This window comes from Ochlerotatus camptorhynchus, unplaced genomic scaffold (genome assembly GCF_037179485.1).
Source record: "Ochlerotatus camptorhynchus isolate MF236.1 unplaced genomic scaffold, CSIRO-AGI_Acam_v1.1 ptg000577l, whole genome shotgun sequence".
NCBI lineage: Eukaryota > Metazoa > Arthropoda > Insecta > Diptera > Culicidae > Ochlerotatus > Ochlerotatus camptorhynchus.
The window spans coordinates 417428-442823 of record NW_027041058.1 but is presented as its reverse complement, the minus strand read 5'-3'; the positions used below and the strand labels follow the sequence as shown (position 1 = coordinate 442823).

At 39.3% G+C, this 25396-nt stretch overlaps 3 protein-coding genes across 4 annotated transcripts in view; 1 reads left to right on the top strand and 2 right to left on the bottom strand.

Annotated features, from left to right (window-relative positions):
• Positions 1-3759, top strand: part of LOC135713734 (putative cyclin-dependent serine/threonine-protein kinase DDB_G0272797/DDB_G0274007) — a 35720-nt gene extending 31961 nt beyond the window's left edge. The window contains exons 2-3 of the mRNA XM_065236957.1: positions 2357-2968; positions 3030-3759. Of these exons, the coding sequence (XP_065093029.1) occupies positions 2357-2968; positions 3030-3381 (964 nt within the window). The 3' untranslated portion in view covers positions 3382-3759. The remainder of the gene's footprint in view (positions 1-2356; positions 2969-3029) is intronic.
• Positions 3760-8532: 4773 nt separating this feature from the next.
• Positions 8533-9215, bottom strand: HSPC300 (haematopoietic stem/progenitor cell protein 300). The gene is made up of 2 exons (XM_065237013.1): positions 8975-9215; positions 8533-8901 (listed from the first exon to the last, which is right to left on the bottom strand). The coding sequence occupies exons 1-2, from the start codon at positions 9090-9092 to the stop codon at positions 8792-8794; spliced, it is 228 nt and encodes a 75-aa protein (XP_065093085.1). The 5' UTR covers positions 9093-9215; the 3' UTR covers positions 8533-8791.
• Positions 9216-9802: 587 nt separating this feature from the next.
• Positions 9803-24020, bottom strand: LOC135713738 (protein YIPF1). 2 transcript variants are annotated; one of them, XM_065236964.1, is made up of 6 exons: positions 24013-24020; positions 10848-11013; positions 10597-10790; positions 10340-10531; positions 10187-10282; positions 9803-10131 (listed from the first exon to the last, which is right to left on the bottom strand). In XM_065236964.1, exons 2-6 carry the CDS (start codon positions 10981-10983, stop codon positions 9865-9867), a joined length of 885 nt encoding a protein of 294 aa, XP_065093036.1. In that variant the 5' UTR covers positions 10984-11013; positions 24013-24020; the 3' UTR covers positions 9803-9864. The 2 variants fall into 2 exon arrangements, with proteins under 2 accessions (XP_065093036.1, XP_065093035.1); XM_065236963.1 differs by lacking the exon at positions 24013-24020 and having other exon boundaries at positions 10848-11072.
• Positions 24021-25396: the final 1376 nt, after the last annotated feature.

Sequence of the window (25396 nt, the reverse complement as noted above, 5' to 3'; positions counted from 1 at the left end):
CAGCTATTCCTGGTAAAGCGTTCTATTGTGAAACTCCTTTTGAGAATGTCAATGAATATAGCTGTAGAAATGGGCAAAGTGTCAAAATGGGCAATCGACGTCAAAAGAATTCAGCGCTAATGTCCCACAAGCGGACATATCGGTCTCTCGATCCGTTCTTCTTATTTCCCCCGTACTAGTTCCAAGCATTGATCTCATCAGTAGCTTGAGGTTCAATATGCAGAAGAAGTAGGCTGTGGTGCTGCCGGACGAATGGATTCAGATTCATCAACGGCATAATGCACTGCCAGTGCACTGATGATCCCACGTAAAGGCGGAGATCTGAATTATTCTTTTAACATCTTTTTTCTAATGTAATTTGATCACTTTTTTAACACACTAAGCGACCAGCAACCGATATTTTCTTATGTAACTACCTATTATAATAACTTTCAGCAAGATGTTGGTCTCCTAATTATTTAATTGGATCATTAAATTGATCGCGGGAAATAATTTATAAACATAGTATACATTTGAAATCAATTTTAACCAAATCAATATACATATAAAGATTGTTTAAGCAAAAAATGATTAAATTTTAATCATTCTTTGTTCAGTAATATATTTTTAGTAAACAACTTCAATTGCAGCTTTCTAGCAGTGCTTCCATTTCATTTAATGAACAATCAATGCCTACGAGATTGTGCCGAAGGTGTGTCTATACTACTTTCGGCAAACTTTGCTGAATGACATACCCCTTGGTTAATGTACAGATTATATATCAATCATGATGAGTAATGAAAAAGTTCTCTTTTGACTTTGATGGTTATATAATAGTTTACTGAGGATTGTAAAAACATGATGAAGTAAGTGTTTTTTTTCGAATCAGGGTGGTGTTTGATTAAATTTGATACCCAGGTTGGTTCTCGAATATAACATTTTCTTTACACTTCACACTTAGAAATACCTAATTTTACACGTGACGGAATCCATCTTTGAGATAAAGGATGAGACGTAAACTAACATGTCATGTAAAATTAAGTGTTCCGAGACTGAAAAGTTCGAAAGTCTGTTTGAGTGAGCTGAATTTGGCGTCTATTATGACTCAATTTTATGTCAAAATTGACGCTCGTATATGTCAGTTCCAGAGCACCTAAATTTACATGATTACAGCCCACATGAGCAACCATAGAAGGAGGAAGCCGGAATCAGTAGCTCTTCGTGAGTCGCTGTAGGCCATCTTTGTCAGGCGCGTCTACTAAAGAGGATAAACAGAGAGAACCCCGCTCAAATTCCTATTCCTACACAAAACGCAAGCTCCTACAAATGAGATTTATTATAGTAGTAGTCCTACGTCACCATTGCGTACAACCATAGAGGTAACTCTAAGACTAGAAGGTCCCGAAATAACGTGCTCAACTTTTTGGCTCAGCTCTGGTACTCTCTTCGGTCCCAAGCTAATCGATTCACCCCTCGAAACATAGGAAAAACCAATAACCCCTCATTTTATCTGTCAAACTTTCATAGCGAATCAAAACAAACATTGCGTAGTACCAGAATTTCGACTAGAATAGGGTACGTTAATCGTTTGCTTGGGACCAATAGGCTACTAAAGTGGTGAGCCAATTTAAAATCGTTAGTTTCGTATTAATTGTTGGTACAACCCCATAGGGCTGCCCCTTGTAGTTTTTAATCAGTGTTTACCATGGGCATAGCCAGGGCGGAGTGCAGGGAGCAACGATGAGGGAGCAACGATAAGTAAATTTGGCGCTTCATCCAAAGGAAAGAAACAATATAGTTTGTTTCTATCTTACTTTACACAAACAACATATGATACATTCATTCTTCATTCATATTCTAATTCTGCATTGGATGTTCAGTGTAAGTGTCGTGCTGGTAAAAAAATCTCAAATGTATTACAAATATATTTGACAAAATGACTTGGTCATCAAAATGACAAGCTAATCGATGCACCCCTCGAATCGTAGGAAATCCACGAACCCCTCATTTAATCTGTCAAACTTTCATATCAAATCAAACCAAACATAGTGTAGTACTAGAATTTTGACTAGAATGGGGTACGTTAATCGATTTGCTTGGGACCAATAGGCTAGTCCAGTAGTGAGCCAATTTAAAATCGTTAGCTTCGTATTGATTGTTGGTAATACTGCCTAGGCTATCTAAGAACCCTACAGTAGATATGAATTGTAAATAGTAATAGTATCCAAACAATAATTTCGTTACTATTAAGCAGACTCACGCTCATGCTTACTGTATTTATTGAGCACTCGTGCTCAGTGCGTTTGATCCGCACAGATCAAAGAAAATCAACAACTTCAAACCTAATCGATGCCCGCTTCTCTACTCTCCAACACAGGCTTTCACTGCATCTCATCGGCATCGCCCTATTGCTGTTCTGCGCAGTCGCCACCGCCCAGCAGCAGTTCAAATCCCAAGCGGCCCAGTTCAGCAACGCCCACAGTTCGGAGGAACGTGAAAACGTTAAAGATTCAACGCCAGCCGGTGCAGCGAACGTAGCCTACCGGGCTCGTCCAGCCTATTCGGCCCAGTACAGCTCCGAAGAGGAGGAAGACGAACCCCAACAGGTCTACAACCGCCGCCAACATCATCCTCAGGACAAAAAGGGCAAGAAGCCAGCCTACTCGAGCGAAGAGGTCGAAGCCGAAGAGGAACCCGATCGGTTATCTCTCCTGTTGGAGAAATCCGATTTCCACTGTACGGGACGCACCACCGGATACTACGCCGACGAAAGTCTAGGCTGCGAAGTGTTCCATTACTGCCAGGAAAATCAGAAACACTCTTGGATCTGCCCGGAAGGCTTTTCATTCCATCAGGTGCACCTGATCTGTATGCCACCGTCCAGCGACAACATCTGCGAACAGTCGTCCAAGTACCACTTTGTCAACGATTACCTCTACAAACCGATCAACATGGAAGAACACATGTCCAAACCAAACGTCACCTTGAGGTATCCCCCATCGATCGACGCAACTTGATTTCAATTGACCGCTTTCTTATCCAACCCTCAGATATTCCGAACGCTATTACCCGGAGAGCTTCTACGTCGATGAGCGTCACAACGACTACGACCGCCAGCAGCGCGTCCACGAGGAACGTCGTCAGCCCGTTCAACAGCAGAAGCAGCAGTATCATGTTCCCCAGCAGCAACAACAGCAGCAGCAGATCCGCAAGCAACCAGCGTACAACAGCCCGACTACTCCGTCCTACCGGCTAGTGTCGTCCCCGAGCCCGACTCACCAGAGCGCGTACCGCAATCCGGAGGAGATCAACATCTCGCTCCAGCAGAGAAGGCCAACCTACTCGCCGACCACTCAGCGCTACGAAGAGGACGACGAGTACGGTAGCTACGAGAGAAAGTAGGCCCCATGCCGAGTCACCGTCGTCGTCTAGTGGTACCTTTAAAAGGGCAGTTTATGTTTTGTAGTTTGTTAAGGACCCATAGTTTGTTAAGGCTGAGGAGCAAAGTTTGAATTCTTTTGCCATTAAATGCGACTTCCTGTGTACACCTTCTATATAGCTATTTCTGTTGTTCTGCTCTCTGTCTCTTCGTAAAACTTCTATTTTATTTGTTTTCTATCTCGGATGACGCGTCAGAAGAAAGAAGAAGAACCATTTCATAATAGATCTTATACCACTAAGATACTTTTATGAACTTTACACCGATGTTGTAACGTTCTTTTACTGTAGTTACAGATATGTTTTAATAACATTTTAAACATTATTTATTCCTAAAATAAACCTAGTTCTGATTTTATGTGTTTATCCGAAATGTACCCATAATTTGTATTTGTTTTAAGAACATTGAATCAAGTAACGATTCCAGTACAAATGGTTCATAAGTGATGTCGCAATATTTGTCATGATTGGAACGTTACTAGAAGCTAGTAACCCAGGTATGGTGCTTACGTTCATCGAATGCATGTTTTATAGCTAGCTAGCACCCCACAGCACAAACGTTTATCTCACATGACGCTCATTAAGTCGAACTTACAAGCGAGAGTCACATGAAGCAAGTTTCACTCCAAGCAGCAGTCGTTTTATTTTTCTCGGAAATGCAGCAAAAGCCTCTGATTCTGAAATTCCTCTTAGTAATGGTAGCATTGAATTGTGTTACAAACAAGATGGTGCGTTAATCCAAAAACAGATTTTCAAATATTCAAAATGCCTTTCTTCCCCACATAGATCGATGAATCAGCTGGTGAGCAACGACAACGTGATCTGCCGATGTCAGTCACTGGTGCGGAGGATATGACGACAACCGAGGCAGTGCAATTGCAAACAGCGAGTAATGTTACCACCCCCATCAACTGTGGCCGAGTGCCTACGTGCGGAAAGGTGTGCTGCAAGGCCGGAACGTTTCCATGAATTTTGTTTCGATTAGAAATATATGTGTTATGAGCTCTTTTCTTGGCCAACCTGTTTAAACGTTGAATGGAATCAATTTGTCGCTTATATTATATGCCAACGAACATTCAGTTCAATTTAAGTACATAGATAATGATAGCCTTATAGTTGTCAGTAGCAAACAACCACTTTCTCTGGAACCAATATTTATCATTAGGGCCAAAGAATGGGGTCGGATGGAGGTTTATAGGTAGCACCACCAGCTGTAAATTAAATAAATATTTCCGTTGGACATAATGGAGGCAAGTTTGTAGTGAGAGCTGATTACTCACTGAGTTCAGTTTGCTCTAACTAAAATTAGAATAGGGATAAATCTTGCCTGTAAACAGCTCACCATAAAACTTAAAAATACTAACCGGTCGATCTGTTATGCCTGAAATGTTTTACTAAGCCTTTCTCAAGGGACATAATGTCACCGATAATGTTATGCAGGCTTCCGATCAGCACTAAAAGCGTAACGATCTTAATTTCAAAAACTAACCCTGATGAAGATCCCCTGGATCGAAACATTTACGATGATATAACTGTAATCAGTAATTTTTCTTGAAGACTGAAAAGCCGTTACAAAATTACTACACAGCGAAAAATAAATTTTAATGTTACATTAAAGAGGATGCACTTCAATCATAGAGGTAACTCTAAGACCAGAAGGTCCCGAAGAAACGAGCTCAACTTTTTGGCTCAGCTCTGGTGCTATCATCGGTACCAAGCTAATCGATTCACCCCTCGAAACTTAAGAAAATCCACGAACCCCTCATTTTATCTGTCAAACTTTCATAGCGAATCAAAACAAACATAGTGTAGTACTGGAATTTATACTAGAATGGGGTACGTTAATCGATTTGCTTGGGACCAATAGGCTAGTCAAGTAGTGAGCCAATTTAAAATCGTTAGTTTCGTATTGATTGTTGATTAAAGTGCATCCACTTTGATGTGATATTAAAATTATTTTTGTGCTGTGTAATTCATCATGATTTATAAACTTCACCAGTGCTTCTCTGAAGTAATTGGGACTGTTCTAAAGTTTTCTAATCTTAAATAAAAGTCTGTTGACTACCCTAAATTTCTCACAAAAATTAAAATTCCTGAAATATTCGTGAAGTTAATTGAACCATAGAGGTAACTCTATGGAAACTAACTAAATTGGCTAACGAAACTAACGATTTTAAATTGGCTCACTACTTGACTAGCCTATTGGTCTCAAGCAAACGATTAACGTACCCAAGGGGTAAGTCACTCAGCACATTGTGCCGAAATTATATTCGGCACAGTTTGGGCACATCCATCGGCACACTTTCGGCATACCTTCGGCACAATCTCATAGGCATTAGATTGTTGTAAATAAAATGGGAGCACTGCTGGACAACTGTCATTGAAGTTGTTCAGAACATTACGTGCTGTTTGACTGTATGTTCAGGAACATCTTCTAATTGAACTCAGACCAGCTGTTCACTTACAGATCTAAATACGAAATGTAGGTTCCAGAGTGGGCTCAAGAGAAAGAGGCAGTTAATCACACCTCATTAGTACCCTTAATTCAAATAATGCTGCAACTCACACAAAACAAACTAATGAAGTCTATTCATCACCCTCTATAGTCGGTCTCCAACAATGCTTCCCACCGGTTCCAACTCTTTCCGGACGAAAGGCTAGGTTTCTGGTCTGCCTTTGAGGGCATTATAAAACCTAAAACACAGGACTTTTCACAAAACACCGAAATTTTGCACACCCGCCACTTCCCGCGTCATCCTCAATCCGATTTATCCTTGCGATTTCAAACCAAAACATTCAAGGTGTCAGAAATACCGGGTTGCCGGGATGGGTATTTTACAAACAATCTCAGCTTGCTCTATGACCGGCTAAATCGGCATACTTGCGGCACACTGACAAAAAAGATGACCCAAGATTGGTGTGCGGAGTGACCTACCCCTTGAACGTACCCCATTCTAGTCGAAATTCTAGTACAACGCAATGTTTGTTTTGATTCGCTATGAAAGTTTGACAGATAAAATGAGGGGTTATTGGTTTTTCATATGTTTCGAGGGGTGAATCGATTAGCTTGGGACCGAAGAGAGTACCAGAGCTGAACCTAAAAGTTGAGCACGTTATTTCGGGACCTTCTAGTCTTAGAGTTACCTCTATGCTTCTAGTTTATTGCGTTCTCCCCAACTTCGCTCCATGCATTAGGTTTCCAATCACGTCAACCGCCTCGGTCGCCAACATTTCCATCTATTCCAGCGTCATGCCTGTTACCGTAAGACGACGTCGTCCGCAAAGCCAACGATCTCAACTCGTTTGGGTAGCTTCAGCGTTAGACCGCCTTTTTAAATCACGTTCCAGAGCGTTGGACCAAGCATGGAGCCTTGTGGAATTCCCACCGTGATCCTAATCGATCTCTGCCCCATATTTGGCTCACAGATCAGGACCCGGTTCTGGAAGTAGCGTCGGCCTCCCAGCTGGAGCTGATGAACGCATTCTTGACGTCGATCGTTATCACAGTGTAATATCGATCTCCTCTCCACTTCTGTTTCGGCGCCTTCTCGGCTCTCTCGACAACTGTCCGAATTGCATCCACTTTTGCTCTTCCTTTTCGAAATCTGAACTGCCTCGCCGACAATCCTTGCTCTCTCTCCGTGTATTTCGTCAGCCTTTAGGATGATCCTCTCTAAGCTGGTTTTAGACTATTCAAGTCAATTGATCAACTCACTTGAATTCAATTGGCTTGAAAAGTTAAGCCTGGTCCAACTTTTTTTTTCAATTCAAGTGAGTTGATCAAGTCAGTTGAATGGTATGGTTTAGACGTTCATTTCGCGTTCAAGTCAGTTGAATTCAACTGAGTTGATCAATTGACTTGCCCTGTCTAAACCCAGCTTAATGCTGGGTTTAGACTAGGCAAGTCAAATGATCAACTAAGTTGAATTCAATTGGCTTGAAAAGTTGAGCCTGGTTCAACTTTTTTCAATTCAAGTGAGTTGATCAAGTCAGTTGAATGGTATGGTTTAGACGTTCATTTCGCGTTCAAGTCAGTTGAATTCAACTGAGTTGATCAATTGACTTGCCCTGTCTAAACCCAGCTTAATGCTGGGTTTAGACTAGGCAAGTCAAATGATCAACTCAGTTGAATTCAATTGGCTTGAAAAGTTGAGCCTGGTTCAACTTTTTTCAATTCAAGTGAGTTGATCAAGTCAGTTGAATAGCATGGTTTACACGTTCAATTCACTTTCAAGTCAGTTGAATTCAACTGACTTGATCATTTGACTTGCCCTATCTAAACCCAGCTTAGCTTGGCTACTTAGCGACGTGGCTTTTTGTGGATACAAACAAAAGACAAGAATGCCATATGAAAAGAGTGAATTTATGATTTTAGTGGTGAAATCAAATGGAAATAAAATTCTAGTTTTATAAACGGATTATGTATTGTACGACTGAACATTAAAACACATTTCTCGCTGGCATCACTGAACTTCCTACAAACTTAGATATTTTTTTGCCAAGATTAGCACCACTGAGCAGCTCGGCATTTTATGTTGCTGGATCTTAGTGAAAAACTTGCCGAGATTCAGCTAGCCTGAGAATAATGAGCAGACGGAGAAGCTTAAAAAAGTATACTTATATATATATATATAGTATACTGACTATATTTAATGGTATAGATTGAAATGGATCGCAAAGTTGTGGAGCGCCTGTGCTACCATGGGAGGAAGAGGGTTAAGGACAAGGATGATGAAATCCCCAAACCTAGATAGAGCTGGAATTAGGGCATAACAGCTTTTGTAAACAATGACTTCTACCGATGATTTCTATGAATTCAAGGCACGCCCACGCAGACCAACCTAACCATCGGATAGGGGAAGTCTTCCCTACCCAGTGAGGATGTTGGTTTGCGCGGTTTGCGGTTTGAGCCTTGAATTTTTAGAAATCATCAAGAGAAGTCATTGTTTACAAAAGCTGTTAGGCCCTAATTCGAGCCCTATCTAGAAATGGCCTTTGTCGTGGCTGTTTTGCCTTGTAGAATCAGCTATGATGGCGGCCATTTGTGGCATCTATGAATCTTGTCTTTAACATGAAGCAATAAGGTTCCATGAAAAGGCTCGGCTTAAACATTCATAAGATGTAGTTATTCATTTTATTCATCAAACGATAGTTAAATTAATTTACATTTGTCACAACATAAGCGTACACTCTAAATAGCATATTATTATTCGTAGGAATCTTACGCTAGAAATCCATTCGCTTCGGGTTGCTTCCGCGTTTTCCGTACTGCTGAACTGTTTGCTTCGGTTCCAGATCAACGCATCCCTTCCGAAAGCAACAAATATCAGTCCTACCGTGGTAGCCCCACCCTCCCCTTTGCAGCATCAGCCGACTATTGCAACGTTTCCCCTTTGGTCACGCAAGCCTCCAGATAGTCGATCCTCCGTTCCAACGTCGTCAGCTTCTCGTTCAGCACGGCCAACCGTGACCGACAGCTCATATCTGCGGAAGGCATGAATTCAGAGCCCATTTTCCAATACTTTCGGCCACAATAAAGTGATTGTTGTTTACTCACCGAAAGAGTTGAGGAAATCGGTGATTCGCTTGATGCTGGCTGTGATCACTTCGATGTACTCCCGGTTGGCCCAGTCCTGGTGGATTTGCTTCTGGATCGCTTCGCGATGGGCGTCCATGGTCGGTTGTTTGTTTGATTAAATTAACGGTTTCAATTGAAGTTGGCAATGGATTCCCTTTAAATTAGTTGTTCAATCAAGCGAACGATTCACGAATTGCAATCACTTTTCTCTCTGCTGCCTTTGCTAGTGAAGTGGAAGATACTTTTAAACGTCAAAATAATGGGTTTGTTGACGTTTTGCTGTGCATTCTGCACACAGCCCTGCTCCGGCGAAGGATGACACCAATACATGCACGCAGTTCGGTGCGGGGGTGTAAAATGTTGAACAAAGGTATGGTTTATCGGAAAATCGATCAAAATATTAAAATTTAATAATAATAATTATTGTTCGTTATTTAATTTAGTAATTTATATTTAATCAAGTTCAACTATATTCGGTTTGTTCACGTTGTTATTATAATAATGCAATAATTCGTTTAAATTTATAAGAAAGAAAACGATGGGCATATAAACTTAACCAAAAATTGCATACAATATTGCGTGCAAAGAGGATCATCTCAGTATCCATTCCCTGCATTTTTCCGACAAGAGTTTACATTGCATTTTCAAAATCACTTAGTCGATCAGTTTTAGACCAACCTTTTACACGGACAGCTCACTTTATTGGTAGGTACTTACTTTTCACTTGTTTGTCTTCTTAACTCCTTGTAAAAACACCCAGGGTAGTTTCGGGAAGTAGATAAACCGCAAAATCGTATTTTAAGCTATTTTAGTAAGCACAGATTTATTCCACTTAAATGACTTAGACACAATGTTCATTCTATTAAAATCTATTGGGTAGCATTTTTGTGGGCAATGACCGTTGCAATCGTAGTTTTGATCTGTTCCATCACTTTAACCGGCGCTTCGGGCGAATCTGCTGGATGGAAGAAGTACAGCATAAATCCGGTAGCCAGAATGAAATGCACCAATCCGATGGTCGGTGTGATGAAGAAGGATAATTTCGAAGTCTTAATCGCCGGCATCAGAATCCAAATCAGGGCGAATCCGGACAGGAACGTTCCCGTTGCAACCAAAAGCCATTGGAAGAGGGGAATCTGAAAACAATTTCAATTACTTGTGCTTATGAAATTAGAATTGAGAACAGCTAACCTGAATGGTCCAAAGGATCGAAACCGGGATGTAAATGCCCATGGAATATCCATAGACGCAGACCAGTGACAATAAGGTAGGAGTGTATGGAGCCTGCTACAACCAGAATTTTAGCGTAATGAATAATCAACAGTAAAGAAATAGTCCTCAAACCTCTTCCAAGTCCATCTCATCCGTCCGAACGCTCCATTTGAGCAGTGCCCACAGAGCAAAGGGCATGAAACTGGTGTACAAAATGATAACCGTTGCCGAAGCCGAAACCAGGTGGAAATTATACCGCCAGTGGTGGTTGCCAGCATTCTGCAGGTAACTGGCCATGTTACCCGAAATGGCAATTGTGAAAATCTATCGCAAAATGAATCGAATATCAATAAAATTCCAAAGAATTGAAAACGTATGAATCTTGTTACTAAAGTGATCACGATCCAGACGGGCCCATAGAGATCCGGATTGGTGGCTATGTTAAGCTTTAGGTAATCGGTCGGTGCCCGCTTTGGAATGATAGACGTGACTATTCGGTCCACCACAGTCATTGTATCGACGTCGAAGAACCTCTGGTAGTACTCGAAAGTGAAGAATGATGAACTTTTCGTCGGTGCAGTTTCTGAAAATATCCATTTATTTGGACTGAACAACCCTCACAATTCATCAAAAGACAAACCTTCACCGTTGTCCGATTCCCGACTGGGTGAAACTTTCTTCGGGGAGTCGATGTTCAGCTGTGCGCTGTCGGAGTTACCATCCTGCATCAGTGGGAACTCCTTGAAGGACAGCAAGTCGTCTACACTTGGCTCCATTCTGCAAATTCTTCTGTGAAACACAAAATTCTCACAAACTTTTCAACTATTGACACATCACAACGCAACTAAAGTGGAAAATCACAAGGTTGTTTATGTTTCGAAGTTTGTTTTGCTTAACTTTTCGCAATCACCCCTCGTTGACGTATGCCCGCCGCCGATGGGACGCTCGCATGTGCTCTTATGGTGCCCAAACGTGTACCTCAAAACTGATGGGCAGTGCGCCACGCTTCAGCCGGTTGCGAGGCCGGTTGTTTAAAGTAAACCAAATAAACTGATTAAGGCTCTGAACCATTTGGTGGATTATTTTAACTTTTGGTTAAAATTTGACAGATGAAAAGTTATCGATTAACCCTGCTATCCGAGCATGGTTATTTCTGACAGACAAGAAGTTAAAGTTTGACAACCGTGGCTCGAAAACCGGTCGATCGACAGCACGGGGATTTTCGAACATAGAAAATAACTTTCGAAATGTCACTTTTAACCACGAGTTAAATTTAACTCGGCAAATGGTTCACAGCCTAAGGCTCTGAACCATTTGGTGGATTATTTTAACTTTTGGTTAAAATTTGACAGATGAAAAGTTATCGATTAACCCTGCTATCCGAGCATGGTTATTTCTGACAGACAAGAAGTTAAAGTTTGACAACCGTGGCTCGAAAACCGGTCGATCGACAGCACGGGGATTTTCGAACATAGAAAATAACTTTCGAAATGTCACTTTTAACCACGAGTTAAATTTAACTCGGCAAATGGTTCACAGCCTAAGGCTCTGAACCATTTGGTGGATTATTTTAACTTTTGGTTAAAATTTGACAGATGAAAAGTTATCGATTAACCCTGCTATCCGAGCATGGTTATTTCTGACAGACAAGAAGTTAAAGTTTGACAACCGTGGCTCGAAAACCGGTCGATCGACAGCACGGGGATTTTCGAACATAGAAAATAACTTTCGAAATGTCACTTTTAACCACGAGTTAAATTTAACTCGGCAAATGGTTCACAGCCTAAAACACCTGTACGCGATGAACGCTTCCAATAGGAAAACGAACGACGTCATCGAATGGCGCATCCTGATTGGCTGACGCAGCCGATGAAAGAGTATAAAAGTAAACAACATTGCATTTCATGTTTCATTCTGTATCCTGCATTTAGCCATTGAAGAGGAAGCAGCGAATAAAAAGGCAGAATTGAGAACAGTGTCTCATTCTTTTCGTCCGAGAACGGAGATTTCCCGAGCATTCGTGCTTCGTCCAGTTCCTGTTCGTTCATCCACTGGTTGCATGTGGTGATCGATTCATCTTCCATAAGTTCCACCTAGTGGCAGTGATGCCACATTTTTTCGAAGTTTAATCTGTATTTTCATCGCAAAAAATCTTTTAAATCTGTATTTGGTTGACAAAAATCTGTAAAAAAAATCTGTACAATTTCTGTGTTATGGTATCAGTGCGGATTTACGTAAATCTCCATTGAGCAAATTTAAAGCTAAGAAGGAGTTTGTTCAATGTTTGGAAACATGAAAAATGACTAAAGATTGCTTTCTTCAAAATCATGAAATCCTACAATCTTGATTTTCAAAGTGTTTTGTATATCTTCTACTGTCTGAAAATACACAACATTAAGAAGATTTCTTAAATGAAGTAACTATCACAATTCCCTAGAATTTGATTTTTTTTATATCTGAAATTACCCAAACCTTTATCTGGACATTGTACATAACACAAAACTTTTACAGGAAGTTTAGTCGAATTGCATACAATATTCTTTATTTCTGTAAATACGCTTCTCAAATATAAAAATATCTAGTTGACTCTTCGACTCACAAACTGTAATCAACCACTTTGTGGGTTTTCTAAAATGGCTTGTTTACCGTGCTGACAAAAATATATTTAATTAACCTTTGTATCTGTCACCGTGTGCCATGGTAAATTAAACAAATCAGACATCTGAACATCAGAAGTCCATCGGAAAGATTTCAAGCCCATTCGAAGCTAAAACAATAATAATTTATTTTGTGAAAAATACGATTTGGGTTTGATGCTCAGATTGAATTCAAGCTTCTCAGAAGGAAGAAACGATTTTTTTTTTTTTCCTTTGGTTTGTTTTTTCCGTCGATCTTGTTTTCCGTGCTGAGCACCAATGCTACCGACGTGCCAGGAAGGCAGCTCCCACACCTGGACCCTACACGCAGGTAAATGCACATAAGATATTCATTAAAATACCTTTTGAAATTTAGCCACAAGCAATTCTCATGATGTTCAATACGATACATTATGAAATCAAATTTATTGGGCAAATCAATTCGTAGGAATTTCTTAAGGACTTGGTAATGAAATCATCATAATGCATAGCTTAGTTCATAATCCCCCCTATTCTGCGAGTCACGTGACTCTCTCTCACCGGTGAGGTGACAATAGTCACCTCGTGTGAGGTGACTCTCCATTTGATTTGCACGGAGAGTCACCTCACACGAGGTGACAATTGTCACCTCACCGGTGACAGATAGTCACGTGACTCGCAGAATAAGGGGGAATGACGTATTAAGAATTTTGAAAATTGAAGCATACACTTTCAATTACCTACATTATGAATTGTGACACCAAGCGAATGAAAATTGAAATGCATAATTTCAAAACTTATACATCAGTGAGAGATGCTGAAAAACTGTATTTACAGATTCCATTGCTGAATAAATCATGCATTGGATCCACAGTAGAATTCTCAATTACATGAAAAGACGGCGTCCTCACTAATGAGTCTGTTGACACCTGCCTTATTAATGGTGACTTTTCGAATAATTCCCGCTACAAAAAAAATTACATAGCTTCGACTTGTATGCGTCCACTACCGTCTCCAATAGCCACTTCCATCTTGAGTTTTGGCTCTACATATTATAACGTTCCTTATGATTTTTTTCAAATAAACACTCTTACAGCTTTCATAATGCGCATAATGAAATTCAAACATGTGGTGCATGAATGGTTTATGTCCAAATAATGAAAACTGATATGTCTTATATGCAACGCATAAGTGACTTATGAAAGTTTGTTTTGCTTCATTTTTGAGTTTACATAATGTTTGAATTTTGGTTTTCTTATGCTCATTTCCCTGCGTGTACCTATCGACCCATCAACTCATGAACCGGGGACCAACGGCTTTACTTCCCATCCGAAGGAAGGCGTGATCAGAGATGTTATGCCTCAGAACATCCCGGCGGCGCCGACTGGGATTGAACCCAGGCCTGCTGGGGTGAGAGGTAATCACGCTTACCACAACACCACCGGCACCGTTGAAACGATTATTTAGCGGAATTGATATAATTACAATACAATAAAACAATACAAAATATATTCCCTTAATTTGAAAAATCTGAAAAATCTGTATATTTTTCAAAAATCTGTAATCTGTATATACAGATATCTGTATCAAAATATTGAAAAAAAATCTGTATGATTACAGATAAATCTGTATATGTGGCATCACTGCCTAGTGGACACTTTTAAAAGAGTTGAACTTTCCTATTTCCCTGCTCATCGGAGCCTTGTGTTCGGCAGTTTTGCCGTGGTCCTTCGAGAGAGACGGAGAGAGGTTTACCGGTTTACTGCGCTGGTGGCTGTAGTGGTTACAGCTGTTGGCAGCTCAACGACTGGTGCTGAAGAGTTTTCAGCGACCCATCGTTCCTACACTGTCCGCTGTGGATGTGCAGCGTTGCCAGGTCATTTTCAGAAAAATCTGGAACAGTTAAAATATAAAATCTGGAAAAATCTGGAATGCTTAAAAAAATCCCGTTTTTAACATAATGCTCTCGCGTAAAAATTGGTCAGTATGATCACCTGGAATTCATTTTAAGTACTAGAATGGTTATGAATTACATGTTTAAATAAATTATGTAAAGCAAATAACTTGTGAGCATTGCTGAAATCATCCAAAAGATGAAAATTATTGACACAGTGTGCCCAAAAAGCTTAAATATCCATAACACAGCATTTAAAAAAAATAATCAAATGTGGGTAAAATACTCCAGAAAATATGTTTAGCATTGCTTTTTAAACTGTATTCTTTTTTTAAGAATTAGAAGCAAAGAGTCAAGGAAATTTGATGGGATGGATTTGTTTTAACTAATAATAATCGATGTAGTCCTTACTAAAGGGTGATACGGTCAAAATTTGGTCAATATCAACTTGACGTATTTCTTTCAATTTTGCATTTAAAAAACCTGAACACCCCTCATTTTGAAGGTGTGTGTGTAGAATGTTGCTCCTATTTGATTTTGGAATTCACTCTTCAGTTGTCAAAATGCCGTTTGTCGACAGCCAGGAAGTCTGGATCGGGGGGAAATCGAAAACCGGAAACCGCTGAGACGACAAAGAGAGTTGCCGGTAGTTTCAAGCGAAACCCTAACCTCTCTCTCCGAGATGCCGCAAATAAGCTGGGTGTATCGTCTACAACCGTGCATCGAGCCAAAAAACGAGCCAGACTATCGACTTACAAGAAGGTAGTGACTCCAAATCGCGATGATAAACAAAATACGACGGCCAAAGCGCGATCCCGGAGGCTGTACACGACGATGCTGACGAAGTTTGACTGCGTGGTAATGGACGACGAAACCTACGTCAAAGCCGACTACAAGCAGCTTCCGGGACAGGAGTTTTATACGGCAAAAGGAAGGGGAAAGGTAGCAGATGTTTTCAAGCACATGAAACTGTCAAAGTTCGCAAAGAAATATCTGGTTTGGCAAGCCATCTGTACCTGTGGCTTGAAAAGCAGCATTTTCATAGCTTCCGGGACTGTCAACCAAGAAATTTACGTCTGCTGCCTTTCCTGAAGAAACACGGTTGTTCCGTACTGTTTTGGCCAGATTTGGCATCTTGCCATTACGGTAAAAAGGCCATGGAGTGGTACGCCGCTAACAACGTGCAGGTGGCTCCCAACACGCCAGAGCTCCACCCAATTGAGAAATACTGGGCTATTGTCAAGCGGAACCTAAACAAGACCAAAAAAACTGCTAAGGGCGAGCAGCAGTTCAAGGCAAACTGGCTTTCTGCGGCGAAGAAGGTGGACAAGGTGGCTGTACAAAATCTGATGGCAGGGGTCAAGCGTAAGGCCCGGCAATTCGGATTTGGAAAAGCGGAAGCCTAACTGAATATTTTTCCTGAATTTTATACTAATTGAACTTGAAAAAGAAATTTAATTTGATTTTTTAAATAAACGATTTCACCGATTTACACGCGTTTTCCCTTGACCAAATTTTGACCGTATCACCCTTTATTTGATGCAATACCAGAATTTAAAGATTTTATTAGTTCTAAATAATTCTAATATTACCCTGAGGTTGATCAGATTTACAATTTAATTCTTGACATCATTCAACACACAACACCCAGTAGACCAGTAGGCAACCTTATTTTGAAGTAAAATTCACCTGGTTGAAGTGGGACTCAAAGTCTAACATCGTGATACTCACACACAGTTTACCTAAACTACGGACAACTCCACTATTCACATGACCATTACGAATAATTTTATGCCAAAGAATAATTTTATTATATCACTAAAATGAAAGTTTGATAGCTTCATTTTGGAAGTCTCAGGATCTTGCAATGATTCTAAATTCCGGAATTTATATTTTTTCTGGGTCCCAGATCATGACATTTTTTGACCAAATTTTGACCGTATCACCCTTTATTTGATGCAATACCAGAATTTAAAGATTTTATTAGTTCTAAATAATTCTAATATTACCCTGAGGTTGATCAGATTTACAATTTAATTCTTGACATCATTCAACACACAACACCCAGTAGACCAGTAGGCAACCTTATTTTGAAGTAAAATTCACCTGGTTGAAGTGGGACTCAAAGTCTAACATCGTGATACTCACACACAGTTTACCTAAACTACGGACAACTCCACTATTCACATGACCATTACGAATAATTTTATGCCAAAGAATAATTTTATTATATCACTAAAATGAAAGTTTGATAGCTTCATTTTGGAAGTCTCAGGATCTTGCAATGATTCTAAATTCCGGAATTTATATTTTTTCTGGGTCCCAGATCATGACATTTTTTGTTAGTCTGATTTTACTTAGAACTCTTCACAGGATATTTTCACCCAAGGCGATCATCCTAAAATTTTATCATACTTCTTTTCTATATTCCCTTAAAATAATCTTGATAATATCCAAACTTTTACGGTAACATTCTAAGAGTTCTTAGCATTACTTCTTTTAATTTCTTATAAATCACTCTCTAATTCCATAATTTCCTCAAACTCGTAATAATTCCCAAGAATTGGCACAATTTTGTGTCCATTTTTCTCTATGAAATTCTGAAAAAAAAAAATTCTTAAAAATTTCCTTGGTACACTCTTCAGAATGACCATCACGTTCTTCTCAGACCCATCCGATAATTCCCTTTGAACTGCGTGGTAGGTAAAAATTGTTTTGAAATCCTTTTCAGTATTTCCTAATTATTCAAGTACTTTGCCAAAATGGTTTTGAATGTTTCCCAGAAATTGCGCATAATTCCGTTGAAATGTCTTAAAATTAATCTTCACAGGACAAAATTCCATTGAAATCAATCTCACGATTCATATCAGCATACTCCTTAAGTTCATCATAAGAATTTTCTATGATTTCTCTTTCGAATTGTATTTCTTTTATTCACAAAATCTCCATGCAATTGTCATCATAGTTGATAAGACAATTGACACCGTCTTCAACCAGAGGTTGCACATATTGTAAATTTAACACTAGACAACGGACAACACACCACACCCAGTAGACCAGTAGGGAAATTTTCAGGTAGTCAAAATTTGCACCGGCTGGAGCGGGAATCGAACCCTCACTTCGTGGCACTCACAATACGCCTGAACGACGTGAAATCACACGAACATGAAGCCCACAAAGATGGATGGAACTCTACTCAGAATTAGCTTGAAATTCTCGTTTGATTTCACAAGGAATTCACTACAGAACTATTTTCAGAATTACCTTAATTATGTAATGTCCAACGTTGATGGACGTTGAGTAGCAAGTTTTGCTTTTAATTGTTTGATTAGATGGTAAATCAATTGCAGTGATATTTTTAAAGCAACATGTTTAAAAAATCTGGGAAATTCTGGAACATATTTTAAAAATCTGGAAATATACGTGGTCTGTCTGTGTATCTGGCAAGACGACTAAAAATCTGGAAAATCCAGATAAATCTGGAATACTGGCAACGCTGGTGGTGTGCGCAGCCAACGGTGCATCGTCCCTTCGCTGGTAGCTGTGGTGTGCACAGCTGTCAGTGGCTCATCGTCCCACTACTGGTGGCTGTGAGGTGCACAGCTGTCGGTGGCTTGATCGAGTTGTGTCGTGGCCCTTCGTTCTAGAGAGGCAACCCGTCGCTGGTGGCTGTACCGTGTACAGCCAACGGTGACTCTTCGATCCATACGCTGGTGGCTGTGAAGTGCATAGCTGTCGGTGGCTCGATCACAAGGTAGGTTTTCGTCTGTGCTGTTGTGGTAAGGGCAATGATCTACCCCAAGAGAGATTGAGTACATAACAACACCAAATAACAATCTTGGACGCAACACTTACACTTGTTACAAATTTGAATCAAAAACTTGTCCAGATGCTGAAACCGAAAACAGTGCTTGTAAATTTTATATTTAGGTACACCGTAAGAAAAAAGTCCCCAACGGAAAGTTCACTTTTACCTACTTTTGACTAGTTTGTCTCCTTTTCTCCTTCTAATGTTGTCAAAAAAAGGAGGAACAAAACCACCCAACAGGGGTAGTAAAGTGTGGGAACCCAACGTTGAGTACAATCATATTTACCTACAGTTGGGTACAACTAACTTACTTTTAATTAAAAAGCCAGTGGAAAATTCCATACGAACTGCACACAAGTAAATGAAAATTACTTTGACCCGCTTTACCTACTTTTGGGTTCCTGCACTATAGTGCCGAGATGAGTGATAAGAACTTAATTTTGGGTACTTTTGTCTAACCGTGTAGAACAACAAACATTAATTAGGGTTATTGACACTTACCAAATATAGCTGCTTCACGTGTATTGTTTTATAAAATCAATATGTTGAGAAATTCCACCCTCATCTGGCTGGTATCTATTTATCGAATCAGAATGGAACCAACACTACCCAACTAACATTTTCAGTTTTGTAAGCCAACTTTTCCAGCGTTGTGCTGTAAAGTAGCTAAAAAGAAGCTGCAGATACAGCTACAAGCAAAAGCTGGCAAAATAGTTTTGGATAGCGTTTACTCAACTTTCTCACAACCATTATTCAATTTGTCAGTCGCACTGAATAACATCAGCCAATAAACGCTAATGTCACTTCTATACACACACTAATCAATTTTCAACTTGTAGCTGCAAAACAAAGCTAACAAAGTGAATATATTACTCATTTGATGGCTTCTACACAACCAACCACTCTTGCTGAATAACATAAACATCAAAAGTGCTTTTTCAACAACTAAACAACCTGTACTCAGCTTATAAACTGTGTTAGAGCAACTTCGGAAGCATTTTCACAGTCAACTAGGTTTATTTTTAGACGTGTGCAGTTTTACAGCTTTTACTCTACTCTTTTATAACTAGTCGAGAAAAGTGATTCATGTGCACAATTATAAAGCCTCTACTCAGCAATTTTGTTGTAGAAGGGAATGTTGATTTGTTTACATAAGTTCAAACTGTTGGCGTAGCGAAGTTGGTAGTGTCAAGGTTTGCCAATGAGGTCGTCTCGAGTTCGATTCCAGGTTCGGGTGCAGGGTAAATAATTTGGTGATGATTTGTAACTAATTTCGATAAATTTGATTCACAGCGAAACTCAATAAATTCCTTCATAAAAAAGCGTAAACAGTATTTAACCCGGCTTCAAGAGAAAGCTGTGTAGTGATTATTGGATAACCGGGAAAAGGTTGAATAAGCGCCTTTCAAGTTCACACACAACTAAACAGCAGGATAACAGCTGTATAGAAGCGTTAATGGATATGTAATAAGAGCTTCTCCCGACCGTTCCAACAGCCATAAGTAGCTGACTAAGTTCGCCAGATTTGCTTGTATAGAGGTTGAGTAAAGGTTTCCTCATATCGTATAACGTTTGAATACAGCTTGAGGCTGTATAAATGAAATGAGTAAAGCGTTTACATTGTGAAAATTGTTAGTTGGGTAAAAGCTTGTTTCGTTTTTGACAGATTGAAAATGAACAGATCTGCATTCATACACAAAAATCAGGTTTGACAATGCGAATTTTTATTTCCGTTGTTTCCACTACATGCATAGGGTAATTTACGTATTCTCGGCAACCTAAGCAACAACCTTGTTTCTATAGCCCTTTTCTCTAAGGAACGCACACATATGCAGTATTGGTTTGTTTACAATCTTTTGCTGCCACCTGCTCTAACAATTTCAGTCGAAAGAATTGTCAAAAACTGTTTTGAAACGCTTTTACAAAGCTCCAATCTTCTCTAGTGAGAGCGAGTATTGTCGGCAACCAGTTTTTCTTCGGCAACCGTTCCATTTGAACTGCATGTAAATCTGCTGTTCTATTATCGGCAACTCGAAATCAGCTACAATTTGTAGTGCGTGTGTTGCATTTCAAGAAAACCTTGCTAGATTGCTTTTTCTCAGTGGTAAAAATATAGTCGAATTGAAGCTGAAAGCATAAAGAATCGTTTGCATGCATTCAGCGAAGTGTTTTCGTAAGAAAATCCAGTGAAAATAGTGTTTCAATTTGGGTTGCCGAAAATAGTCTGGCATGCCGAAGCCGTCATTTCCCCTATATGTATCAACAAGGGCAACGTAATGAATTGTGCGAGGAATTCTAGATAGAGCTGGAATTAGGGCGAAACAGCTTTTGTAAACAATGACTTCTCTCGATGATTTCTAGGAATTAAAGGCACGTCCACGCAAATCAACATAACCATCAGGTAGGAGAAGCCTTCCCCGATCCAATGATGATGTTGATATGCGTGGGCGAGCCTTAACTTTCTAGAAATCAAATCTATCTAGAATTGTAAAGAGATTTTCACGTCCGGTTGTATTGGTGCAATGAGAGCATGTTAGTGAAAATCCGAGGAAAATACATAACAAATCGCACAGCTACACACTTTGGGCTAACTACATAAATCGAAAGACCTTCAGCTCATCTAAGGAATGAACTCCCAACAAACAATTGAGAGCTCTTATAAAACACCTGAGTTGATCAAACGTTGAATAATAGCTTCCAGAGTTGAACAAGAATGTAGTTGTATTGCCATTTGATTAAGAGTTTTAAAAGCTGTTGGAGCACTCTTAAATGATTGTTTACGTTCGGTTTACCTATATGCTTTATAAGACCTACGATAAATTTTATAGCACCTTAGTTAAACTGATTGACAAGAGCTATATAGAACGTGAAATAAACGCATCAAAACAAACCATTGGGAGCTCTTATACAACTCCTGAGTTGATCAAACGTTGAATAATAGCTTCCAGAGTTGTACAAGAATGTAGTTGAATTGCCATTTGGTTAAAAGCTTCAAAAACTGCTTGGAGCACTCTTAAATGATTGTTTACATTCGACCAACCACAATTTTGTTACTAAAAATAGCACAAGTGATAGGCATGTTTATATAATCATAAGGCAATGATTATTCGACTGCAAGAGAAGTTACTCAAGATGAGCTTGATATACTTCTCTCATATGATCAAAATATGTATTCAAGAATAGAGCAGATGGAAACAGAAGCGGCTGGCAATCCGGGATCATGAGTTCGAATCTTGCTTCGAGAAACCTTTGGTGGAGTAGAGGTAAATTATATATAGGTGTTATTAATAAATGCAAACATTAATTTAAGACATATATCATATATTCAACGATAACATTTCTAGATAAATTCTCTCAATTAATGATTAGAGAGATTAATTGAAGGAATATCAATCAAAGATTAAACAGATGCTTGTTACTACTTCTTCCATGATCACAGAATGTGAATTATGGCATAATTACATATTTTTTCAATGTGCACAAATAAATTAAATTAATAAAAACTGTACAAGCAATTATTTTGGCGTACCACGACAATTGTTAAACTAATTTTAATCTGTGAATATTGTGAGTACTTACACCACGGTTATTAAGGAGTCATTAAAAAGTGCTAAAAACGCTTTTCACCGCTTGCTGTATAGTGATTATTTAGGAGTCATAAAAGAGTGTAACAAACGCCTCTCAGGTTCAATCTCTAATACATTTCGAAGCAGCTGTTAGGAGGTGTCTACAAACGTTGTATTAGAGCTTTCACCAAAACCATAAAGGTTGAGTTTAAATATGTATCTATAAACGTTGTATAAAAGTTGCTTCTATCCGGTTGTTAAGGAGTCATTGAAAAGTGCTATAAACGCTTTTCACCGCTTGCTGTACAATGATTATTTAGGAGTCATAAAAGAGTGCAACAAACGCCTCTCAGGTTTACTCTCTACTAAATTTCAAAGCAGCTGTCAAGAAGTGTCTACAAACGTTGTATAAGAGCTTTCACCAAAATAATAAAGCTTGAGTTTAATATGTATCTATAAACGTTGTATAAAAGTTGCTTCTACTCCTATACCGCGTATACATATAATGCTGTAGTTGAACAGCTTCTCCAAACCAGTGTAAACAAGAGTTTTACAGAAGTTGTAATAAACAAATTGTACAGTTATTATTCAGCATGCAGTTGAATAAAATCACAATTGAAGCGTTTCTTCAACAAGAAATTGATTTTGGGTAAACGTTTTACTGAATACGTTAGACAACATCTTTGTATTGCAGTCGTATAGGTTCTTCAAACCAGTGTAAACAAGGGTTTTATAAAAGTTGTGGTGAACACATTGTGCAATTATTATTCAACATGCAGCTGAACAAAATCAAAACGAAAGCGTTTCTTCAACTGGAAATTGTTACTTGGGCTGTTTCATAGATCTCCACCAAACACTTGTAACAATGTTTCGATGAAGTTAGAGATGTTACAGTCAACATACTGCTTGAGAGGTCACGTGAAGATGCCATTATTGCTGCAGTTTTGAACGCAAACGTTAAGTTATAACTATAGTTGAAGGTCACTGGTAATTAAGAATCAATAATTTGGTGACAAAATAATACGCATGAACCACATGATATGTTAAATCAAATATCATAATCAATTCTTAGGGTTGAACAACTGATTTATTGCACAAATATCCAGTACTTCCACCAGACATGAATAACTTATCAACTAATCCATCTATTCTGCGTCTTCAAGGAGATTTCACCTCTGCTTATTATCATTAATCGATCATCATCTGGTCATTGGAAACCTGTAAATTTAAATAATGCCGGTAATCAAATCCACCCATAGTATACTATTCAAACAAATCTTACCATGCAGGATTCCTTCTCTCCTTCAGCTCTCATGAATCAGCTTCAACACCGTTATCCCTCAACATACTGGCCATGCTTCTCATGGTTGTCTGCATTTTGAGTAAATGTGACATGTCATTTTTTGTCGAATCTTCCACCTGTCTTTTCGTCTTAGGCATATTCTCGTCGTACCATTTATTAAATTCATCGTCAGACATGGCGTCCTCTGCATGGCACTGCAGTACTGCCACCATCGCGATCAAGGAAACCAGCAGAATTGTGAATTTCATTTTGGCTTTGAGACTTCAACAACTGCGTTCGACTGTTTGAATTGCACACCAGCTGGTCCTATTTATTCCCGTGGAAACAGAAAGTTCTTATCGGTGTGGCAGTCGTCACGGGTAATCGCCAAACGATTTGGTCCTGAACCGCAACAATCAGCTTGCAAAATTCGATTTTACGTTGCATCTCATGGTTGATGGGAAATCGGAAAATAATGGCAGGTCGAACTGATTAGTTGAGTATTTAAGTGTGTATGAACACCGTTGGTTCTACATATAATCAAACTTTGTATTACCAATTTGATTTATTGTAAAGCACAAAATATAACAACAAAAAAATCAAAATCAGTAATTTCAGAAAGATTTCCAAACGCAAACACCAAATCAAATCTTTTTTTTTTTTTTATAATGCGTATCTCTTTTTTATAATTCGTTTATTTGTCCAGGCTTATTTGCCGTACCTTGCGGAGCCGATATTCATTGTTTAGATTACAAAATTACTTAAAACTAACGTTAGTAAAGCGGGGGCCGATTACTCGCGGCTATCTCGAGGTTAGGGGTAACAAGTTGTAACAAATGGATGGCAGGGTAAGGATTGAGAACACAAGGTTTGGAGAGCAATCCCAACAAATAGTTTTAGCTACAGACTAGCTTATACAGGCAAAAATTAGCTGTAAGCCAATTTTTGGTTGTATAAGCTAATCTGCAGCTAAAATTGTTTGTTGGGATCAATCCTCTGCCAAGAAAGAGGGTTGCTGAAGCCACCCCCATCGGTGGTGTCAGTACTGTAGCCTACAGTTGTTATGCTATTTTTATATGTGCATTGACGACACGTGCATTAAAAAATGTTGTGTGAATAATCATTAATAAAATTTGAATTTTTCATGATTAGCTAGCCTGCTTAAAAAATAATTTAATAAATATTAAATTCCTACAAGTACGCGCTTGTTGAACATTTATCACGATTATTTTGCCACGCAACAAATCAAACATCTATGTGAACGGAGCATAATTTCTCAATGTTTGCATCAGCTGTCTTAGATTGGCAGATAATCGAGCCAAAGAACCAACAACTTTGGCTTCAAGCCAAATGTTCGTGGATGACGTTTCTGGCACTCCGGTTGGGATTAAAGAGCCTGAATTTATAAAGAGGTGACATGTCAAAATTGGAACAATCGATTGTCTGTCAAAGTCATAGGAAAAGTCATTCCAATCGAGCAGAAGACCTGTCAAATGGATAAGATGTCGTCTCTTTATAAATTCAGGCTCTTTAGTTGGGATGAGCTCTTGATCTCGAACTAAGCGACAAACTGATAAAAAGACAAACATGGGGGTACACCGATGGGCAGTTAACAACTTGGTGGAACACAAGATGACACTAACTACTAAATCCTTAGATCGATCCGTTTTAAAAACACATAAATTAAATTGCAATAGTCGAGATCTCGGCTCGCCAAGATGTCTCTAACGGGCCGCATAGGTTGTTTTTCTCGGGCCCTGAGGGATGCGGATAACTCGGATCTAGCAACACAATGGAGCATGACCAAAGCACGTGGTCGATCTCGTGATAACCACTACCACAAATTGCTGCCTGCGAGCCCGATTCAAAGAAATGCGAGTCTAACGAGCAGTGATTGGACATGAGCCTCGACATGACACGTATAAAGTCACGGCTCATGTCCAACCCTTTGAACCAGGGTTTGATCGACACCTGTGGGAGAATAGAATGTAACCATCTTCTCAGATCACTCTCATTCCATTTTT